Here is a 24,045-nt window from a genome sequence, read left to right as displayed (position 1 = left end):
TTCTCTTTGGGACAATAAAAAAGGATATTTCTATTCTATTCTTTTAAATTGGATACATTTTAGGAAATAATATTTCAAAACCATCTTTTGTCACAATAAAACTATTTGTTTTCATTACGTTTGCAGAATCTGAAATATCCCACGTAGTTTGTCTTTTTACATGCTTGCTGTATGATACTGCAGAAATATCTCTATTTTACACCTAAACTTGTTGTTTGGGACAAAGATGTGAAAGAAAGAATGATTGAGGCGTCTCAGATTTATTTATTAGACATCCTCAATAAATATAGCACCATTTCAGAGGAGACATGTTGAAACAAAAGATGCTCTGACGTTCCAGGTTGGGACTTTAGAAGCTGTCTGGATGAAACAAATGAACAGTCTGTCCTCGGCCCTGCAGAGGACTCAAAGTTCTGATCCAAACGGACCTCAGCCTCTAAATACAGATGACACAAGCATGCAGTCAGATTACGTACAACAACTCAGAGCAAGTTATTCAGGAGGGAAAAGCAATATTTAAGCACCTCATATGTTACAGTTTTTGTCCTCTGTGGAAATTAATAAAAATGTTCAAAAGAGATTTTATAAAGTTTTACAAAAATCATGTTGTTCTTATCCAGGCTAGAATAAAAAGAACTAAAAGCATCTTTATTTAAAGCCCATAATAAAAGTCAGAGTGGTTTTCATAAAAATACAAATACTGACTCCCTGGTAAACGCCCCCTGCTGTTAGCTTATGATTCAACATTTATCAGAGAGAATGAACCAGCATCAACAGCACCGTTTCTAATATACGCCAATATAATGAAAAATGAGTCTAATTTCCTACAGTTTTCAGCCTACAGGGTTTTTCCCCCTCCTTCTGTTATGAGGATGTTGGGTCTGTTTCTGAGTGGCTGCCATCTTGCTCTACTTCCTCCTGAAGTTCCCCAGCTGGATGCCCCGCCGGCTGGCCACGCAGCGGAACGTGGCCGGCTGGATGCTCCAGTATTTCACCGGGTTGGCGAACAGGCTGATGGCAGAGTACGGTTTCTTCTTCTCGCTGGGAGATCTGGGGCAGAAGTCGTTGTATCCCACATTGTTGATTTTGTTGCCGTGAAGAAAAATGACCTGTGCAGACGGAGAGACTAAGTGTTTAATTTGGTTTGGTGATATCCTGGAAACCAAACCATGAATCTGTGTTTGATATTGTGGTGAAATTTGTTGGGTTTGAAGCAGATAGAAGGATATCTGGAGTTTCTCAAGGGATTCAGTTAAAGGATTCAGTTTGAGGTTCATCAAATATGTTGCTGTCTGATGTTTGCAGGCTGCTTTAATTTAGCAGTTAACCTAAAAAGAAAAGTTCTGCAGGTTCCTTGGTCCACTTATTAGAAAATTAATAAATAGATTCAGTTTATTTATGTAACACAAGTTACATAAATAAACTTGTTACATAAGTTTGCTAAATCAACAAGTCTGGTTTACTCCAAATATATGGAAATGTGAAATAAGTCTGTTTCATACCAATTCACTACAATCAGATGAATGAAGTCCTTCGACGATGGGGATGAAATACTTCCTTGTAACAGGAAGAAAACTTCAGCATAACTAGACTCAATTTCCCTTCAGTTATTTTATAGATAATAGCAGCAACATTTATCAAATTTTATTTAAATTAAAACAAAATGCAGCTTAAAAAGTGTAGTTATCAGTTTGGATTAATTTAATTAATGCCAGGAAAAAAATGTTTTTAGACTCCTTATCATCAGCCAGACTCTGGCTGAGACATCTGAACATTTAGACCAGGGGTCCCCGAAGTCGGTCCTCCAGGGCCGACATCCTGCATGTTTTAGTTCTCTGCCTGGTGGCACCAACAGCCTTTTCAGCAGGTCAATGTTCTTCTTAGGCCTTCTAACGAGCCATCATTTGATCCAGGTGCGTTAAACCAGGGAGAGAACTGAAACATGCAGGAGGCCGGCCCTCCAGGACCGACTTCAGGGACCCCAGATTTAGACCCTCTGATTTAGACCCTTGTGTTTTCTGATGGTACCACCTGGGGGCGCCATTTTTATTCAGAAAGCCAGTATTTAAGTTTACAGTACTTCATTTTTTAAAATTCCTTTGGATAATGTTTTGGAGGTTGAGAATGGATTTAAATGTGAATCACTTTGCTAAAACTCAAACATCTTAATCTAAGAAAAGAAATCAACTGGACTTTCTTTTATAATATTTACTATTTCCTTTGAAAATAATTTTAATTTTCATCTTTTTCATAAAAAACCGGTCATCAAAGAGGGATTATGAAGTGCTAACTTTGGCCCCTGGACTTGTTTTGGTTACCCACTCACCTGAAGGTAGCGCAGGGAGCTGAGGCCCGCTGGGACTTTTTTCAAACGGTTGTGGTCCAGATGGATCTCGCGGATCTCCGGGATGCTGGCCAGGCTGCCATTTTCCACAGAACGGATCTGGTTAAAGCCCAGTCCTAACCTGCAGGGATGTTTGGAGAGGTTTTAATGTCTGGAGGAGACGCTGGAATTCATCAACAACAGCATCATTTCTAATACACGCCAACGTAAACATCACAAAAGGTTTTACCCCAGGGTTCCATTCTAGGTCCAACTTGGGTTTCAGTGGCGCTGAGAAAACAACTACTGTTTTTACACACTTTTACACTGTAGTTTACAAATCCAAATATATAATAATATTTCAGCTGATAGAATTTTTATGACACAGTATACTAGTGAATTAACAAAGAAAAAAATAGTTTTTTTTTTAAACTTATGCTGAATTAATTTGTGTTTTGTTAAAAATAACTTTTCTTGGATAAAAATATTTTACTATAGAATCATAAACGAGTGAACAGATCATTCCAGGTCAGTGTTTTTCAAACTTTTTCAGACCGAGGATCACTTAACCACTTAACCAATTTAACAAACACTCACAGACTACTTAACTTGAAATTGTACATATTAACACAACATCTTAATATGTACAATATTAGTCTCTGAACTCATTTATTGTTGTCTTCTTTGTTCATCCTAATAGGAAGGGTGGTGCTGTTTTGTAAATGTCAGTGGCCACACCGAACCCATGAAGAGTCAGCTGTGCTTTGAGTTATTTACAGATGTGAAAGTGTAGATCCTAGGCTTTCCAATGATGTCAAACATGTGGAAATAAAAACTATTATGTAGCAAAGTTGTGCTTTGCTACATAATAATAATAATAATAATAATAATAATAATAATAATAATAATAATAATAATAATAATAATAATAATAATAACAGCATAATAAAAACATAATAAAAGAAAAATAGACTTGCGTTGCTGTGGCCGAAACAACTCTTCTGCACCATTAAATATAAAAGTTATCCACCCGCATCTATGAACTGTATTTATCTACTGTATTAAATAAATATTTTTAAATTAAATAAAAATAATAATAGCTGTTGAAGTGACATGAATGAAGTAGTCCTGCTGTTGTTCTTAGGCTACTTATCCATTATTATTTTTAAACACAATCCTTTGGCAAGCTAACTGTATGTGTCACTTTTTAAACATTTACATGCAGTCCCTTACAGACCACAGTTTAAGAAAGACTGTTGTAGAGGATCCTATAATAAAGTAACTGTAGGTAGCAGCCACCAGTTGAACTACATGCTAAGACAGACGGTGCACTGATAGATTGCAGAAAACACCGTGGATGGCCGCCACCTCTGCAGGTTCTTGTATCTCTTGAAGTCCTCCACCTCCACCTTGGAGATCTTGTTGTAGTCCAGACTCAGCTCAGTGATGGAATTCGGGAGCGCTGGGAGGAAAAGCAGCACACATGATCACAAATCCAGCTGCTTGTGATGAAATGGCTGATTAATCATGAGGACGACGGCAGCATGTCGCAGTGACGATGATGAGAGGATCTTCATCTTGGTGTCTGACCTTTGGGGACGGCTGTCAGCTTGGCCTCTGCTATGCCGATGTAGAGAGTGGACAGGCCGTCGAAGGCTCCCAGTTCAATCCCACTGTTGGCCAGAGGGTTGGCTCCCAGCTCTGTTTGGGGAAGCGCACAACATCTGGATCCATTAGAGCTCATCCATCAACATGAACATGGATGGTTAATTAGAGTACATTGGAAACCGCATTGGTTGCTCCCAGAGATCTGCACAAAATGAGCCGTAAATATAATAAATCACAAAGATTCAGGGTGGAACATCGACCTGCTGATGGAAAGAAACTGGTGCTTTTAATTGAAATAATGTTTTAGTTAGAAACTGGTTGTTTCATTACCATAAATCGATTCAGTTATATATAACACAATGAGTTATATTCGGCTCATTGTGAATAAAATCAGCTGATCAGCAGAAACCTTTGGGGACGGTTTCTGCCTGAAGTCACGTTCGTCTGTTCCAGTCGTGTTTCATGGAAAATTAAATTTTCGAGAATTGTTTCCAAATGTTTTTATGTGATGTTTAAGTACGCACTTATTAACTAACTCTGCATCTGTACTCGGAATTTACCAATTACCTCAAAGTGCTTTCCAGTCACAGTGGGTGGAGAAAGCTCTGCATGAACTCACACTCTGTCTTAATTCGGCTTGTTTCGCTCTAAAGTCTTTAGTTTCATCCAGAATCGTATTATTGGTTTTGTGTTAGACACTGAACCCAGATCATAACGGGTGAATAGATTCAATTACTGCTGGAATTGTGGCTGAAAAACATATCACAATATAAGTGTTTACATCAGTTGATATCAATAATTATTGATTGTTTTTTTTGTTGTTGTTTTAAATATCTAAAATTCTGCCACACTGATGGTATGACTGTTTTATCTACAGTACTCAATCAATGTATACATAATCACAAAACAATACTTTACCCTTTTTGAATTCTGCACCTAAAAATCAAAGTCTGAAAACTAAAACTACTGCTGCAATTAATAAAAACTAGACAATATTTAACTGGAAAACACACAAACTAACTGAATTAGACCAACAGAAAGTCACAACGAACTAAAAATAATCGATAATGAAAGAACCTAAACAAATTATGACCCGGGTTCAGAGGCAGGCTTCCTCACCCAACACATGCAGCTTCCTCAGGCCCTTGAAGGCCTCCTTCTGGATCCGGTTGATGTTGTTCTCGTGGAAGCGCAGCTCGATGACGTTGGGAGGCAGGTTGGCCGGGATTTCCGTCAGCAGGTTGTAGGACAGGTACAGCAGCCGCAGGTGGTCCATGTTTCTGAAGGCTTTGGGGTGGATCTTGGAGATCTTGTTGTTGATCAGGAACAGACCCTGAAGTGGAGAAGATGAGAGGAAATCTAATTCTGCAGGAGTGGAACAATTTTTTACTTTGCAGCAGTTTGATGTGATTAATGGAGAACAGCGAGAAATTCTAAAATATCTGTGTATTTCACACACAGATATTGTGATGACAATTAATTTACAACACATTGTGCAGTCTTAAATAAAGGATTTTTGAATTTAATTTAATTGAAACATCTGGTTGGTTATAAAGTTGGTTGACTCATTGAATAATCAGGTCTGCAGTGTTCATAACCTTCTGATTTAGTTTCTCTCCAAACTTTAATCCAAAACATTAACCCAGATTGTTAATGATTAACTGAGAAATAAAATCTAATACTTTCCATTCCGACAACATAAACTCATGTCTGGCTCCTGCTGTTTAGACAACGAAACAACTTAGTTTTATGGTATTAAACTTATTTTATAGATGTTTTCACTGAGCAACATATGTTGATGTATTTATACATCACATTGAATGTGTGATATTCCAAGCAATTATAATGACAAGGTGATTTTAATTAACTCCAAATGTAATCAAGTAACTAAAAAAATAACTTCCTGTTGTTTTGTTTTTCTCTTTTCTACCAAAACTGGATGATATAAGTCCTCAGACTGATGCTTTGGTCTCAACCAGCCCTTCTATTAAAGGACAATTTTTTTTTAGAGACTTCATAATCCATAACTCTAACCTTTTGTTTATTTATTTTGGACATTTAAAATGTCTTCCAGTTCCAGTTAATTAGAATTTAAAGTTTAATGATCTTTGAGGATGTGTTATTGCATTAAAATGCTATTCCCATTATATTACTTGAATATGGTGTCAAAACATCAATATTATCAGAAGTTATTTATCATCAATAACTTCTGGGACAATTTATTGTCTAGCAACATTTGTTATCATGACAGGCTGTCAGTCTGAATCCACACTGCTCTGCAGCTTCATCACAACTCTAAATCCAAACATCTTCATCTTTAAATAAATAGTATCAGTGGAATCTGTTGCACTTTTTTAGTTCCTGATATTTTAAATCTTTCATAATCATCAATCCTCCATCTGAATCTGCTGTCCTGCAGCGTTCAGCAGTTGAATCTCTTACATAAAGCTTGTTGAGGCCTTTAAAGTCGTCCTCCTTGATCTCGGTGATGTCGTTGTTCTGCAGGTCGATCATCACCGTTTCTTCAGGAATCTTCTCAGGAACAGAAATTAAACCTGCAGCACAAAGGAAACCTTCAGTTTAGAGACAAGAACAGATGAAGATGGAGGATTTCTGACTCAATGTCTAACTACTCACAGTGATTCAGTCAGTCGTAATTTCATTCTCACGGTTGGTCATAAAGTAAATTTAATCAGGTTTTCTGTTTCCGCCACAAGTGAGTCATTTTAGGACTATTCAGAACCACTATCGGTTCTTCAGGAACGTGTACCGAATGGATACAGCTCTGTTTTTAAATCTGAACACGTGCAGGATGTTTCTGTGCTGAGAGTGACGTTAAAACGTGGCACCAGAACCAAACAGGGTGGACAACACTGCAGCTGCATTGGTGATAGAGACAGAAATCAAAGGTTTTTAAGCATTTTTTCAGCTCCTCAATGGATTACTGACCAGAAAGTACTAAATGATGCATTCAGGGACAGCTTGTACACTGAAGCATCAGGAGCATCTACACATTAAAACAGCTCCAAAGTGATGGAAACCTTTTATTCTGTTTAATTTCCAAACCAAAAGTTCCTAAATAATAACCTTCGACTGAATAATGTACTTTAATCTGAGATACGGGTTAGACAACCTTTACAACCAAAGCAAAAGAAGTTTTAGCGTTTTTCCAACTTTCCAGATATTTAAAATAATTTGAACACCAGCCATGTGTGGACCGTTTTGATCGAATTGCAGTCTGTTTGTCTAGAAGGTCTGGTTCCTTTAGGGAGGTGTGAATGTGCAAGAGAACTCTAATGCAGGCCTAAAAATGAAACTCTCGTCCGCCTAAAAACTTTGGTATCAGTATGATTAAAGTGAACTCTGGTGTGGTTCAAATGCATATGTGAACGTCAAGCAGGCCAAAGACCGCTCCAAGAGTTGCAAGTGAACTACAGCGCAGGGCATTCTAGGTAAATTTAGCCAAAACAAATGTGCTAGTCTGGCGCTAGCAGGCAAAGTGACTCATGATCTTTTACCAAACAAACAACAGCTAAAATGTTTTAGTTTCATAATAAATGGCAGTAATGATACATAAATAGGATCATTTCTTTATTTTTTGCTGGATTAAAATGCCAGGAGGAATCCAACACCACCTAAAAAAGTTTTAAGTATTTTCCAGGTGTGGATAAATATGGAAAAATAAATACTCCTGAGCAAAAAAGGGGAAATTTTTAACAATAAGTAGAACATGAAAAGCACTCTGACCCTGATCGGAGCACTGCAGCACTCCAGGTGAACATCGGCAGTGAGCCGGGCAGTCCTCGTCATCATCATCATCATCGTCGTCATCATCGTCATCGTCATCATCGTCATCCCAGTCTGCCATCATGATGTCGTTGGTTTTCATGAGCTCCATGACGTTGACGGGCCGGTAGGGTTTGGAGTGGCCGAGCGTCAGAAGGCAGAGCAGGAGGAGGAGCCTCATGGTTTAGTCTGATCTGATTGGTTGAGCAACAGGCGCCACCAGGGGGAGCTGTAGGAGGAGAGATTGATTATTCATTCAACAAATGAATAATCGAGCAGATAAATATTTCTATATTTGAAACTTGTAAATTCATTAAACAAATAAAAAAGCATCAATTTTTAAGAATAAAAAATGATTATGTTACAGGTAAATTTATTGTGTTTACGTCATAAAGTTGTTTCTATAACTCATCAAATAAAGCCTGACATCTGATTGGTTAACCTGCACAGCGACTCGGCTTCAGACCAATCAGCAGGACATACAACAATTAGCTCCGCCCACTCTCACTGATCGATAGATTAAATAAATTCATGGTTTCTTGAATCATATGACTGGAAAGAAATTAAAATCTTAAATAATTTTTAGGCTTTTGAAATATAATGAATTCAATCTTTAATGATTTTCATATTTAATGTATAAATTTGATAAATTATTGAAACATTTAAATATTTTCAGATACATTCATTTACCTGAAAATGTGAATATATTTAAATGATCACAACTAAGGTATTAGATAATTTATGTAATTATTTATTAATTGTTTCATTGATTTATGGCATTCGATACTGGTGTAGTTCAGAAAGTTTGAGGCATCAGTTTCTGTGTTTGGCTATATAAACTAATTTTAGATTTTAGGCTGTTCTAGTTTCTTTTATTGGAAGATAAAAATGTGAACAATTTTCTGTTTGTTTTGGTTAATTTAACAGGGAGAAGTGCAGTGTGTTTTGCTCCATTTGTAGTGGTTATGCATGCAGCCCTCTAACCAAGTCTGAGCTTCTAAGCCCTTTTGTTTTGCTCCTTCACATTTTTAGTTTTTGTTTCAAATCATTGATAATTTGAGACAGAAAAACACTTCAGTTAAAAATTTCCTTAAGAAAAATGACCTGTAGTTCTTACACTAGGACTGTCACAAACTGTTCTTCAGATCATCTGTGTTCAGTTTGGAAAAATCTAGTCCAGATTATCTTCCTTAAGTCAAAAACAGATCAAAGCTGATCTCGCTCCCAGGAAACAGGGGAATAGTACTTTGAAATCATTTTTGTTTCAACGTTTCAGGAGCAGACAGATCATAAAATGCAACCAGGTAAATGTTTTGTTCACAAAGGTCTTCAAAATTGTATAAATTTTGAAAAAGAATATGTAAATATGTAGAAATCCTGCCGTCTGAGACATCAGAGAAAACAGTCGGGGATAAACATGGCGGTCGCTGAGTCAGTCTGCGGCGTAAACAGAGCAGATGGACGGCTGAAGGAAAGATTGCAGTTAAAAAGATGAATAAAAACAATCTGGACTCCACCATGTTCCAAGCCTTTCCATCACCTCTGCTGCTAACCTGACTTCTGCTTAGGTGAGGCAGGCAGATGAATGAATCCTCCAGTTGGTTTGTGGGCTGACTTACCCCTCTCTCTATTTGAATTTGTCTGCAGCCAAAGTCTGACATCAAACTACAGCTGGTTCTGGGTGGAACGTGTCACTGAAATGTGTGTTTTGGTTGTGCAGAGGGATGAACACGTGCAGACTGACAGGATGTGAGGAGCTGAATGTCTGAGTGTCGTTTTGATCTTTCTACATGTGGTAAAGGCTCCTCAACCGGGAGGTTCCTGCAGAGGTTTTACAGAGGAGAAAAGAATAGATTAAGCTTTTATTTGTCCTTTGGTGCAGACAAATAGAATATGACTAAATTATATATTTTATGGAAAATAGAAGAAGCCGATTCTAAGAATTATACAGATGTGTTAATAGAAACAAAACCAAGTTCTGTTCCTTTGGGTTCTCAGCAAAAGAGGAGTAGTAACAAATTTTTATGAAGCAGTGAGAAAGAAAATAGTTGTTGCAAAAAGTTGTGCTCAATTCCTGAGTTGAACTCCGTGTGGAGAAAACAGCTTCATGGATGAGCTGGAGACAGCAGGAAGTCATTCTGAGAGCTGTGGCAATGCTGCACCATCTCATGGGAAAAGCTCTGCTTTACAGACTAAACAGGAACAGAAACCTTTGACTAATGTTGGCTGCAGTTACGCCTTCATCATCTGCCTTCATCGGACTGATTCAGAACCTACTTTATTCCATATGGAGGATACAGGCACGTCTAATCAAAACGTTAACATATTTTGTCTTCACAATGACTTCAGATCTGATACATTTACTTTTTACTGACTTCAATTTATATTTCTTAGATTGATGATAAATCTTAACCTTAACAAGTTTCTAATGTATAAAACTCCTCGATGTGTTTTATTCCTCTGGTTGTATCTGTGAAACCTAGAGGGAGTTCAGCTTCAGCACTGATTTTACGATGTTCTCTTTGTTGGTTGTTGTGGTTGGTGCTAAATAAACTGGGTTAAACATCAGCTACAAACTGATGTGTTTTTAATCTGAAGAAGTAATTTCATCAGCTGAATCAGTCCATGAGGGCAGGATCTGTCCTAGCTTTCTACATACATGTTGACTAAACCTCATTATGGCAGAGTTGACGCATTAAAAATATAAACACAAACACATGTTCCCGTTCATCTGCACAGTTTCTATAACTCTACTGTGTGCCGCCAAGAGGAGCACATGGACCAGAAGTAGAAGCTCCAAATCTGATTGAGAACTTGTAAAAAGGTTTTATGTTTGGTGTTTATGAATCCCTGTTATCTTTTATCAAAGATCTGATCAGCAGTTCCCATCAAAAGAATGAAGATTGATGCATTTGGAAGACAAGATTTATTACAAATTGTAAAATCTAACAAACTGCCTCATACTAATAAGTTAAAGGGATAGTTTGTAAATTTGCTTGTTCACAGTCATACGTTATAGAGTCATACGTTAGCAGATGTTAGATTTTTCTTTTGTCTTTAGTAAAATAACATTTCTCCCTCTAGCGCTAGACTCTTTGATTGTTTTGGTTCAATTGACCCAGAAAGCCCTACACTGCAGTCTGTTTCCTGCTTTTGGAGCGATCTCTGGTCCGCTTACATTCACATATGCACAATGCCAAAGTTCCCTTTACTTGAATCAAGGTTTTAGTTTTTAGGTGGACCACAGTTAGCTTTTTTGATGCCTTTTGGAAATGGAGTAGTTTGATTAAAGAGGACTAAATGGGTGTGAATATGAGTCAAACTCGTAAAGCCTGTTCTCCAGTTTTGTTCGGGTGTGAATATGAGTCAAACTCGTAAAGCCTGTTCTCCAGTTTTGTTCAGAACAGTGCGAATGTTTCCTTGGCTGAGTCTGTCCGTTGTTATCAATCTGCCATAATAGCTGCAACTCACCAGTGTGCATGGCACAAGGTTTTGGATTGTGTTTCTGCTCTTGAAAGCTGTTAGCCGTTGGTATTTTCTCCCTGGATATTAAAGGATTTTCTAACATGGGATATGAAGGTCTCAGGGTGGCCCCCATACCTCCTCTGCCATCATAACACCAGCTCTCATCAGGGCTGTGTACACATCACCATGACTGCAGCGTCATCAGACTGCTGTGGTGAGACTCATCTCTGGGATGAGTGAAGCAGCTGCTGTGCACAGAGTTGTTTCTGAACAGAAGAAGAACCAAGGAGCTCTTTGTGGACTTGAGGGAATAGGAAACTAACATCCAACCACATTACATTAAATGGAGAGGCTGTTGGATTTCTGTTTCAGTTTTTCAGGTTGTTTGTTTTCTATTCTAGCCCAGGAAAAAAACCTCTTGTTTCTGAACAACAAGAACAGGATAAAGATCACTCGGTCTTTATAAGCCAAGTTTAGACAAGTTCAGTGAGTCACTGAATGTTTGTGGTCCTGTGTATTATTAACCTCTTAACTGCCAGGTGGACACCGGTGTCCTCGTGGACCCATTGACTGACATGTAAGTATTTTGAATTATGACAATTAAGCAAAAGCTAAAAGCTTGCATTATAAAAACAAATACTCAAAAAATTTTGAGAAGTCGGAGGGAGATACATACGTTTGCGTGTTTTGTAGGTTTAGAGAAAATGCACGACAGGGTACCAACAGAGGAGCTGCGGTGTTACATAAGGAGCTCTGGAGTATGTTAGGCTACATTCACCCAGCTGGTCTTCATACTCAATTCTGATTTTCTGCTAAAAGAATCGGAATCAATTTTTTAGTGTGGTGGTTCATGCTGCTCTAATTAAATGCGACCGCAATCAGACTTCTGTGTGAATGGTTTACGACTCCAGGGCGACCCGCATGCACACAAGAAGAATGTAGACGTCAATGTTTAATAATGGCCACTGGCATCCAGGGATGGATTTTAAAGTTGTTGAGGAATGAAAGCTCAACAACTTTAATTGTCAAAAATTGTTCATTCAGCAATGAAAGTTGTTGACATCCAGATGTGCTCATGGTACGGCTTCTGGTGGTGCAGGCAGTATCGTTACAAGATCTTAATATACAGGAAGCTGGGCGTGGCGCAGGGGATAGCACAACCCATGTTTGGAGGCCTTGAGTCCTCGACGCGGCCGTCGCGGGTTTGATTCCCAAACATTTGCTGCATGTCTTCCCTCATCTCCCTCCCCCTTTCCTGTCAGCCTACTTTCATATAAGGGACACTAGAGCCCACAGAAGACCCCCTGGAGGGGAGGAAAGAAAAAAGATAAAGGACGCTAGCTTCCACCATGATTTATGTCCAGATTTACAGCATCTGGCTTCTGCGTAAAAGCTGGATAAAATGAAGCTTCAGAACCTTTGAAAACAGTTACGGTTTAGCGCCACCTATGGAAGTGGCAGAGTTTGGATTTTAGGGTGTAAAGATATTAAAGTGTGGTCATTCAGACTGCTGTGGAAAAAGTTGGATATGGATTTGGGTCGCATTTACCTGCTGTGTGAACATAGCCTTAGATTGGGGCACTGGAGCTGTGAGATAGCAGTGAGGTGTGCCTCAAGGATCGGCTCTAAGTCTCTTGTTGTTTGCTTTGGTGATGGACATGCCGGCAGATGAGGCTAGACAGGAGTCTCCATGGACTGTGATGTTTGCAGATGACATTGTGATCTGCAGTGAGTGCAGGATGCAGGTGGAGGAAGAGCTAGAGAGGCAGATGAGCTGCAGAAAGGCAGAGTACATGAGTGTAAATGAGAGGAGCACAAGAGCAACGGTGGCATTACAGAGAGCAGAAGTAAAGACGTTGGAAGACTTTAGATTCTTGGGGTTAAAATCCAGAGCAATTGAGGGTGAAGAAGCATTTATAAGCAAGTTGGAATGGATAAAGATAAAGAGTTTCATCAAGAGCAAGAGGAAGAAGAAGACCAGTAGAGATGTTTGTTTAGAGACAACCAATGAGGAAAAGACGGGAGGCAGAACTGGAGGCTGCAGACCTCAGGATGTTGAGGGAGTGATGAGCATGGACGGGTCAGGAGTGAGGACAGCAGGGGGGGCAGCTCAGGCTTCTGGAGAAAACAGGAGGCAACATGGCTCCCTTTTCATTCATTTCCTATGGAGCTTGCTCAATGAGGGCCAACTCCTTGTCCTCCTCCCGCCAAGCAACTGGTGAAATTTGTGCATGTGAAATTTCAAGCTTGTAGACGTGTACAAGCCGGCTAATGACACTACTCAAGGATGCTGAAAACATTCAACTCTAGTCTCTGTCTGTGTTCGGTTCATACTGAAGGGTGGAATCTTTCACTGCCGCTCATCATTCCCTCTGTTGAGCCTGGGAGACACGTTCCAGTGACAGACAGTGACTTTATCAGTAGAAAAATGCCATTATGCAATTGGTAGAGACTTATGCATGTGGTGAAAGAGGACATGAAGTTGGTTGGTGTGAGAGGAGAGGACTAAATGGAGTCGGATGATACGCTGTGTTGACCGTTTTAATAAGTCCGCCATATTTATATCACTTTTAAACTGACACCTCTGGCTTGTCTGAGAGGACAGCACCTTTTCAGGGTCAAACCATGAAATCCAGCCGACCAGGTGAAGTAGTGGACCCAAGAGGAACAAATCCTTCTGACTCAGAAGTCAAAATCCAAAGGTTGCGTCAAGCTCAACCTTCAAATAACGTCAGAAAGTAAAGACTTGACTTTTGTTCTGCCTCGCAGCTGGATTTCCTTTCAGAACCACAGAAACAGATTTCTTTGACAAACCCATTTCAGGACTAAATGCAGAGGTTCTGAAGGATCATGTTCCTATAAAAGGAGGGTGAATGGAGCGGCGCAGCCAGTGTAAATATTTGTCCAGCTCTCACCTTTTCCCTGTCACCATGAAGTGATTTACCCTCCATCAGACGGAGGGTTTGCGTGTCTCCGCCAGCGCCGATGCATTCAGAGCCCCCTCTTAAAAGTTCAGGCCGTGCCACAAATATGTGTGGTGGTTGGGGGTTCTGCTTCGACAGCAAATCCTGCCCAGACTAGGCCCCTCTCCCCACCTCTCTCTCTACCTCTCCATCCCCCCCGGACTCATTCATCACAGAGACCATGGTCTTTCTTTACAACTTGGCACAAGGAAATAAATTGGAAACAAATTTTCCGGCTGCTTGTTTTCTTTGTGCTGCATTAAAAAGCGATACGTTTTCAGCTCAGATGAATTATGTCTTCATCTTTCAGAGAACATCCAGAACAGAAGCACGCCTCTCTGTTGGATCTGGCTTCAGCTCTGTTTCTGAACTCTCACCTGAAATCAGTCACTAAAACTGAAAGTGCAGGACAGGAAGTCCTTCAAACTGTCAGAGTTGCAGATGGCTTGGCGTTGCGGTGAATAGTTTTGTTGTGGCATTAATGATAAATGTTTGTCTGGCTCCAGGGTGGAAATTTTCCTGCTGATTGTTCTGATTCTGTGCAAACAAAACTAATTAAAGTGTCTCTCTCTGGTCCTGACTCACTCAGAAATAAAAGCACAGAAACATCATAAAGGTGTTGCTCAGAAGCAGCAGGAAACTCCTCAGTATCTCATTCTTCTACAAACACACAGCAGGTGTGAGTGCTACTGAACGCAGGGTGTGTCCTACCTCAGGGGTGTCCAGGTCTTACTCCGGGCGGTGAACAGATCAGCAGCTGAAGGCTGAGAGATGCCTCCTCACTCGCTACGCTCCCAGAGACTGAACAACAGCATCAGCCTCTCTCCTCTGCAGGAGGAAAACCCTCCTCCCCACCCCCCACTAGCGGAAAACCTCAGCTGTTTGCTTTCAGTGGAGCTCCTGACTCTGTGGCTCAAAGTCTCAGGGACCGAAGGGGGGATGGAGGGTGTAAGGACCTCATTCATGTGCTTTTCATCAGGAGCTTTGAGGTGAATTCAGGAAACTCCTGAGTTTCTCAGGTTTATAAAAGCAGAGATGGAGGGTCGGCCCCTTCCCTTTAGTGAGCCGCTGACTTACTTACATGTGAACAGACCCAACAGACGGGCCTCTAACATGAAGCCATCAGCTGCTTCGTTTGAGGAAGACGTCTTCCTGTCTGCTGTAAGAGTCCATTAATGACCGGAACCAGATCCTGGACTGATCTACTGGTTCTGGTCTTTGGTTTCAGATTGTAGTCAACATAAGACTTCAGATCACAGATGGATAAATCAAGTTCATTTGTTCATTTTCATCAGTTCAAAGTGCTTTGCATCATAAAAACACAAAAATAAAAAGGGACAACAGAGAAACCAGTGACAAACTTTACATTTTGATGCACATCGAACATCAAAATCATCAGTTCACATCAGATATGTTGGTCAAGGTTCCATTTATTATGGTTTGAAATAAACAGGTGGCTTTTTAGGCTTCATTTAACTAATTGTTTTGGCTGTTTTGAAGTTTTCTGGACGTTTGTTCCAGATTTGTGGTGCATAGAAGCTGAATGCTGCTTCTCCATGTTTGGTTCTGGTTCTGTGGATGCACAGCAGACCAAAACCAGAAGAATAGACCAAAGTATTACTGTGCCTCAGCAATTGTCCTGTAGGCATTCATAAATGATTTGATTATTACGTTTGCTTTCTTACAATGATTGCTGTAAAAACACTACATGAGCTGTTGATATTCAATTTAATTTAAAATTATAAATTATTGCCAGTGACGTTGGAAGTCACTGGCAAATAAATAAAATAAAGGAAACGGCTTTAAGCACTATTAATTGACTTCTAATGCAAGTTTTAAAGCTTTATGTGTCACTATTTACCGAATAATTCAAAGTTGACACTTTTAATGCACTTTTAATATGTTTGCTTTAAAAGTGTAATTATCTATAAAATCACACTTCAAGAAAACAGCCATAAACATTAATCAAGACTCCTTCATGTTCACGACAGGTGTTTTCTCATGTTTATGACTGTCTTTTGCACACCCATTCAAATAAAGTGCTCCGTTAGTTTATTATGGTTAATGATGCAGAAAGGGGATTTTTGTCTCTGCCAAAGCAACTCATGTCCACTTTTTCCCCTTAGTGTGTTACATTTCATGTTTTTGCTGTTTTTGTATTGAAATTAGCACTGCAGTGTTATTAATGCACACAACACTTGGATGTTACATGTTTATATTTTGTTTATATTATAAATGTTATACTGTTTTTGCTGCTCGAACACACTGTTTTTAGTTAATACATGTGATTCAACTTTTTTGTGGAAAAAAATGAATATAAACTAAATTAGGGATAAATCAAAATTGGACGATGAGAAGTGAACAGCTCCTGCATCAGTAAAAGATGAATAAATGTGTTGAATTTAAGGCTTTTTGCACATCTTTGCAAGCAGGAACTGGAAGTGTGGAGAAGTCTGATCTCTTATTGAAAGGGGTGGAGCCTGATGAAGGTGATGTGAACGACCAATCAGAGTAAATCAGGTTTTATCTGATGTAGCTGAATATAAATGAGAATAATCACCTAAAGGTCACCTAAAGGTCACCTAAAGGTGCGGAGGTTGGTCCTCTGAGGACGTTCTTCCTCCCTCCGGTTGTGTCTGCAGGATCCTCACCACAGGACGTCTGCTTGGTTCTGGAAAACTTTTCCTACTTGTGTTTTTAATCTGGGCTGGGAACAGCTGGCTTTAATCCAGGAAGCTGGGAAGTCACTGGTTTAAGGTGGAATTATCAATCAATCAATCAATCAATCAATCAATCAATCAATCAATCAATCAATCAATCAATCAATCAATCAATCAATCAATCAATCAATCAATCAATCAATCAATCAATCAATCAATCAATCAATCAAGTTTATTTATCTCCCACATTTCAGCTGTAGACTGCAGATCAACATGTTTTATGTTGGGAAAACATAAAAAACTAATGAAAGAAAACCAATAATGGACGTTACATTTTGTCAAATGCTATAGTTAAAATCATCAATAAACAACAAAAATGTTGGTCAGTGTTCCATTTATTGTGGCTCTAAACATGCAGGTTTTCAGTCTTGAACGCAATGTTTCAGCTGTTTTGCAGTTTTCTGGATGTTTGATCCAAATTTGAGGTGGTTTAAGGTGGTATTAGCAACATAGAGACAATTGAAGTCAGTGGTTTAAGGTGGTATTAGCAACATAGAGACAATTGAAGTCAGTGGTTTAAGGTGGTATTAGCAACATAGAGACAATTGAAGTCAGTGGTTTAAGGTGGTATTAGCAACATAGAGACAATTGAAGTCAGTGGTTTAAGGTGGTATTAGCTACACAGGGACATTGGAAGTCAATGGTTTAAGGTGGTATTAGCAACACAGAGACAATTGAAGTCACTGGTTTAAGGTGGAATTACCAACACAGTACCAGACTTCAGTTTTTGCTGAACAGGAAGCGTTTTTACGCTACATCTGAGGCATGGATGAAAAGTAGTGATCTGAAATGGAAAAGCTAACAGGGGCTCGCTCCCTCAGGGGTTCCTTTTCCTTTCATCCTGGGATTTTCTGCTGAGCTGAGCTGGAACGCCACAGCTCGCTGCCGAGCCAGACCATTTAAATACCCGGGTCTGGTCTGGCAGGCTGACAAGCAGGAGTGGGATTCGATCAGAGTTCTGCTTTCTGAGCATCTTCTGGGGGGAGAATTCATATTTTCCAAACCGTCTCTGGTGAAACCATCATGTGCTCAGTGAGGCGTCTGCAGAGGTCAACGTCCTCCAACGCTTTAAGCGGATTCTGTTGTTCTCAGCAGAAGTTTTTGGAACAAAAGACAAATGAAGGATTCTTGTAAATCAAAACCGGTTCAGACAGGAATGAGGTTTTGTTCATGAATTCTTGTTGCAGGTTAGAAATCACAAAAAAAAAAATTACTTTCAGATATTTCAAATATTAAACTCTCTTCTGGGGTTTTATTGTATTTAGTAGAAAGTTAAAGTTGCAGAGAAAGATAGTAATTTTGTTATGGAGTCGATTTTGGTTGGGATAATTTATCTGTAATATTTTTAGATTGAGGTTTTGTTTCATGATTTACCGATAGAAAATGGTGTAATTTATGTTGCTGATTCTGAAATCTGTCTTAAATAAAACACTTAAAACATGTCGCAATAATTCAATTGATTAAGATAAATTAAAACAAACGCAATAGTTTCCATTTGCATAATTTATCGTTTTTCTCTTTTTTTTACTAAAACTGGATGATAAAAGTGCTCAGTCTGGTGCTTTGGTCTCAAATAGCCCTTTTTGGAAGGACACTTTTGTTTATAGACATTTCAAAATCCATTTTATTTCTGTCATTTTGTTTATGTATTTTGGATATTTACAATATCTCTCAGTTCCAGTATTAAATGCTCGTTAGAATTTTAGGTTAAGGGTTTGATAATATCTTCTTGCATCATTTTGTTGTTTCTACTATATTACTTGAAAATGCTGTCAATACAACCATATTATCTTTTATCGCAAAAACGTCTGGGACAATTTATCATCCAGTAAACGTTTTCATTGTGACAGACCTATTTGTCAGTAATTTTTCCAGATGCATGTTGGTTACCAAAGGTTCTGCATCCAGCCAATGGACTCAGTTTTCTTTCTGCGTTTCCGCTCACATTGTCAGGAGATTGGTGTTCTGACCGTGTCGTCATCGATGTAAAGCAGGTTCACCTTTAAGGATGTTTTCACAGAAGTAGGTTGATTTTACACCCCAAACAGTCTGATGATGTCCAAACTGGCTTTTTGAGATCAGAAGAGAAGAACATTGGACAGATCTCTGTAAAGCAGGGGTGCTCAATATGTCGACTGCAAAGGTAGTGAGAGTAAATTACATGACATTATTAACCTGTGTTATTCATCCCAAATGATGAAGTGACTTTTCTGACACTTAAGTCACTCCGCATATGGAAACAACAGAGCTGTTTGCAGCAAAAGTAGGTAATCAGCAAGTTCCCTCCAATTTTTAGCCCTTGGTTTTTCTGTTAAACTTAGGAAAAGGTATAAAAATGTGTAAGGGAACTGTTGCCTTTAAACTAGCGGTAGAACTCAGCATGTTTAATCAGATTAATTGCAGTGTCTGTTATTAATGAATAACAACAATAGTCTTTTCCAGAGTCGCATCAGATCATTTTTTGAAGCAGAAATTAACCCCCAGTGGGCCGACAGAAGGAAGAAGGAACTTCATTCTCCATCTGTGCATCAGATTTTTGGACGTACTAGAAACACACAAATACAAAGGTTCCAGTTTGGGACTTTTGTGTGTTTAAAAAAATGCAATGAGTTGTGTTAAAATTTTTAACTCATTAAGTTTCAACATCTAAACTGTTGAAGGTTTAAAAAGAGAGACTTCAGGACGCCACCTGCAGGACGAGCTATCGCCCAGCAGGGATATTTTGGAGGGTCTGGAGGGGAAATCTCAAGGGTTTGTAGGTCATGATGATAGAAATAAAGCAGTCCAGGCTGCATAGAGAGGATCACCGGCTGTGTTTGTACCTACAGCTGCAGATTTCAGGTCAGCTCTGATGACACCACTGACAGCTGCTGGTATCTGGTTTCTGGTTCCCCTGTCGGAACCTCGGACCGTATTTCTGCTCTGTCATAACTGTGTGCTGAAACAATGGGCCGCTCCGAGCCAGATCGTTTTCCCAAACATGGCTGGACTCTGATTGGATCCTGATGTAAAGCCGCTCTGAGCGCAGCCTAACTTGAAGTATGATGTCTGTCTGGATGAAGAGCAGAGCTGCTGGGGTTCAGGGTCTTCATCTCCAAAGGAGCGAAGCGGATGATGAAGACTTCCTTTGACTGCTGCGCCTCCCGGTGATGAAGCCCTGTAGAGTTAACAGCCCTCAGAGGGAAGCTGGTTTGTGGTAGAGGAACAAAAACGTGATGACGTAATTGTTGAAATTACAGTTTTAAGATTTCAGCATTCCAGACGTGTGATGGTCTGCGTTCCTGATGGTCAGGATCTCTCAGAGGGCCTCATAGTTTCCAGCCCTTTCAGACGTCCAACTGCAGCTTGTTGTGTTTTTGCTCTGAGGAGGAGAATTTGCTCCGTCTGGACCTTCCAGCATTTGATGAAAGTCAGGGGGGCAACCGGCAGCATGCCGGTGCCAAAAACTTGCCTCAGCGCTGTGGAGGCTTCAGCGCCAGGAAACATTTTGAAAGAGGTGTGACCCTGAAGTTCTGCCAGCTGTAGATCTTTCCAGTCCAGAATGATGTCATTGCCGACATCCCGACCTATAGACTGAAACTGAACCACATGTTCACTTAGGTTTAGTTCAAAACAAAACCAGGTTGAGCTGCTAAAGCATATTTTAAATCAAATCCGATCGACTCCGCTGGGAGGCGACCAGGAATTGCCCTGATCCCATGAATCCTGCAGCAGCAAGGCTCTGAGTTGACCCAGGATGATGGACCAAAGCCCAAAACTATTCAGACCCCAGCAAAATTTGGATTAGAAATTATTTTTATTCAACCAAATGACAGAAAATGAGGAGCAAGGAGTGTCACAGAAGATAATTTAAAAAATGGAAATGTAAAATCAGTTGTTTTTTTTAAATATGCAAAAAAAATTGCATTTTAAAATGTAATATGTTCTCAATAATTAATCAAAAACTCTTTATTGGTTTATCTTCCAAGTGACCAGATAGTCCAGTGGATTCGATTTGATTGGGGGCCAAAATTGTTACATTTTCAGCAGCTGCAGTTCATTTTCAGGATGCTCTGTGTCAAACAACCTAAACTATTTGACAAACCTGTTCACCTCCATGCCTGTGGTGGCGCTGCACTAAGAATGTCTGAAGGAAATTACACAAAATCCTCCTAAGAAGACATTGAGGGCAACTTTCTTCTTTACAAAATGTAAACTTAAATGGAGTGGCACCATATTTTAGCAGTTGTAAAATTTCTATTTTGTTATTGGTAAAATAATTTCTGCCTGTAGGGAGATGGTGAATGATTTTCAGGCCTTTTTTCTAGATCAGTGGATAAAATTGTTTCTCATATAAGTATCGGTCAAAGTTAAGGAAATATGGGCCAATTTATCAGAGCACCCATAGTAGGAAGGCCTCCTACCCATCACCCTAATCTTTAGATCCTCTACAGATTCTCTACTAGGTTCAGGTCAGAACTCTGGCCAGCTGATTACGTCCAGTCGACGGAAGCATGTTAGTCAAATGAAAACCGACTGGATCCATGATCCTGGTCTTTTCAGCATCACTCTAGAAGGAGCTGAGGAGTTCTGATCACCTGATCCAGGGGTGGGCACTGCTGGTCCTGGAGGGCCGGTGTCCTGCAGCTCTTAGAGTCTCCCTGGTTCAACACACCTGAGTCCATCAGCTGAATACCCTCCTCAGTGCAGTCAGGTTCTCCAGAGTCCTGCTAATGACCTCATTATGTGATTCAGGTGTGTTGAAGTAGAGATACATCTAACAGTTGCAGGACACCAGCCCTCCAGGACCAGGAGTGCCCACCGCTGACCTGATCAGTCCATTGGAGGAAGCCCAGAGCTCAGAGGGACCACAGCCGCTGTCAGGTCTCACTCTAACTGGTTAATGTCCGGTTCAGTATCAGCCCAGATCGTCTCCACTAACGGTCTGCTCCACACTCTTGTGCGCTGCAGTTGTGATCAGCTCTCCGCTGATGTTTGCAGCGATACTCTGCAGTGGAGAAGGTTGAGGTTGTGGTTCTGATTGACTCAAATAAACCCAGATATTTCATTTTGTCTTTTAGGAATTTATTGCTGACCTAATAACAATTCTGATCAACTGATAAATTTGCTATGCATAAACTCTATGTACATCGTGGTACTTTATTTTGGATTTAGTTAATGTTGTCCAAACATATAAACCAATATCCATTCATGAATTTAATTGAAAATAAAATTCCAAACAGAGAATAACAAGCTAATGTTGCGTAACTCTGGTAATTCACACTGTTTCTCTCTTCCATTCTCCAGAGAGACGAGCTGCTGGCAGGGCTGCTAAATCAGTGATTCCACTCCAAAAGTTGACACATGTTTTCCTGGCACTGCTCACGATTGAACTCATACTTATGCTCCTGCAAACTGAGCCACGTTGTTGTTTAGAGTTTGCACGATTTGGCCTTTGCTCCTCCAGTGACAAAAATCAATGAAATCAGTCGGCTGTCAATCAAATCACATCAACACTGGCTTGTTCCACCCCGGGGCGTGGATACGGAAAACGGGGTGGAACCTCGCTGGAGCTGCTAACGGAGACAAATCTGATTTGTTCGCTCAAGCTTACAGCCCAAATAAGAAACAGGTAGGAATGAAGGAGGGTACTGATGGTTCTGAAGGGTTTTTATCATTGGCTTGATCTCCGTCCTGCAGAGCATTCCTGACGTCATGTGGCTGACGATTCCTGGGCTCTTCCTTCGTCTCTTTGATATTTGAATTTAATGACTGAAGCACCTGGTTTTTTTGGCAACCCTGCCGACATTTCTCCTGCAGGAACTGCTTTAATCTAGGCGTTCCGGCTCATTTGAGGAAAGTTTTCTAGCTCAAGCATGCTGTGACCACGATTTGTCCGTATCTTCCAAAGCCTGCTATACACTCCAGCTCATTGTTCTTATCCCTTTCTTACCTCTGGATAAGAGGTAAGAAAGGGATAAGTGATCACTTGAAATGTTGAGGTTTTGTTACCAGGAGCGTGGTTTTGTGATCACCACATCCGTCATCCATTCAGTGTTCTGCTACTGCAGGAAATGTTCCTAAACCTCAGGCTTGCAGAGGAAAATGTTATGATGATGTTGGCTTCCAGCTTTTACTGAATGTTCATGGCGTGCAGCTACAGAACCACATTTTCTCTGACTCATTCAGAATCTGTCATCCTGGCTCCAGGTCGTCTCCCACGACTGAGGTGATAATCTGAAAATGGGAATGTTCCTGTTTGGTATCTTGGAGGTGCAGATGAAGGTGGAGTTCAGGGAACATCATCTCAGTTCTCTAACCTCCTCCATGCTGACCACCACCCACTTTTAATTGGCTAAAGATGTCAGATTTTTATTCAGCTTAAAGCAGCTTCCATCAGGGTAAGACGGGCTGCTATACTAGTTTATCTTGTCTTATACTGCAATTATTGAGATGCTGGACTGTTGTTTATAAAACCAAACAAAGAAGAAGTCAAATGGAGAAGTTCAATCCATGATCCATCGGCCTGCTGTGTTTGGTTCTGTTGATGATCCAGTTTGGACAAAACTTAGATGGACCCCGATTTGACACTAGAATACATCGGAAAATGAATAATCTTCCCCTCTGCAGAATGATTAGCATTATATTGTTTGGAGATGACCTTCAGAGGTTGATGGGCATCAACCATTGCTTCCCTGCAACGCTCCTATGCATTGATAGGATGCTCTTTTGTACTGACTACTGTTTTTCCTATTAATAGTCCGGTAGACCCGGTTCGATTGGGAACCAAAACTGCAACCTTTGTTCCATTTTCTGCTGCTGTGGTTCTCTTTCACACTTTAGTGGTTCAAACCAACCAAACCCTTTGAGCAACCTGTTCAGTTTGTGACACAAAGTGCACCAATGTGAATTGAGGCAGCTGATAGAAATAGAAAGTTATTTCTGTCATGAAAAGCTGCAGCCAGGGAAGCGATACACCGAAGCCCATTGATGAAGTCTTTGCATCTTAATGTTGTGATAACACACCTTTATCCTTCAGGGCAGTCAACAAAGACAACCTCTGCTTTTTCAGAGTCTGTCTTTCTGGAAAGTTTTCTTCCATGGCCACTCATAAATAATAAATCCCTTTTTAATCCCACCAGTGGAACTCCCTATCCAGGCTCTGTCTCATTCACTCAGAGGAACAAAAACGAGGAGGACA

The 24,045-nt window shown here is 40.1% G+C and overlaps 2 protein-coding genes across 3 annotated transcripts in view; one reads left to right on the top strand and one right to left on the bottom strand.

Annotated features, from left to right (window-relative positions):
- LOC122833442 (centromere protein P) overlaps window positions 1–24,045 on the top strand; it is an 84,598-nt gene that overhangs the window by 37,817 nt on the left and 22,736 nt on the right. The window lies entirely within an intron of this gene.
- On the bottom strand, window positions 260–15,017 carry aspn (asporin (LRR class 1)). The gene is made up of 8 exons (XM_044120980.1): window positions 14,857–15,017; window positions 7,679–7,946; window positions 6,374–6,486; window positions 5,051–5,264; window positions 3,914–4,024; window positions 3,692–3,785; window positions 2,327–2,465; window positions 260–1,109 (listed from the first exon to the last, which is right to left on the bottom strand). The coding sequence occupies exons 2-8, from the start codon at window positions 7,896–7,898 to the stop codon at window positions 909–911; spliced, it is 1,092 nt and encodes a 363-aa protein (XP_043976915.1). The 5' UTR covers window positions 7,899–7,946; window positions 14,857–15,017; the 3' UTR covers window positions 260–908.

Source organism: Gambusia affinis, linkage group LG07 (genome assembly GCF_019740435.1).
Source record: "Gambusia affinis linkage group LG07, SWU_Gaff_1.0, whole genome shotgun sequence".
NCBI classification, from domain to species: domain Eukaryota; kingdom Metazoa; phylum Chordata; class Actinopteri; order Cyprinodontiformes; family Poeciliidae; genus Gambusia; species Gambusia affinis.
The sequence above is the reverse complement of the archived record's forward strand: the minus strand, read 5'-3'. Positions and strand labels throughout refer to the sequence as shown.

Bases quoted from the DNA above. Each gene is read 5' to 3' on its own strand.
- aspn (XM_044120980.1), bottom strand. From the start codon at position 7,898: ATGAGGCTCCTCCTCCTGCTCTGCCTTCTGACGCTCGGCCACTCCAAA. The intron at 6,487-7,678 runs GTCAGAGTGCTT...TTTGTGCTGCAG, and splicing joins GCTGCAGTGCTCCGATCAGG to GTTTAATTTCTGTTCCTGAG. The intron at 2,466-3,691 runs GTGGCGGCCATC...ACATCCCTGCAG, and splicing joins AGATACAAGAACCTGCAGAG to GTTAGGACTGGGCTTTAACC.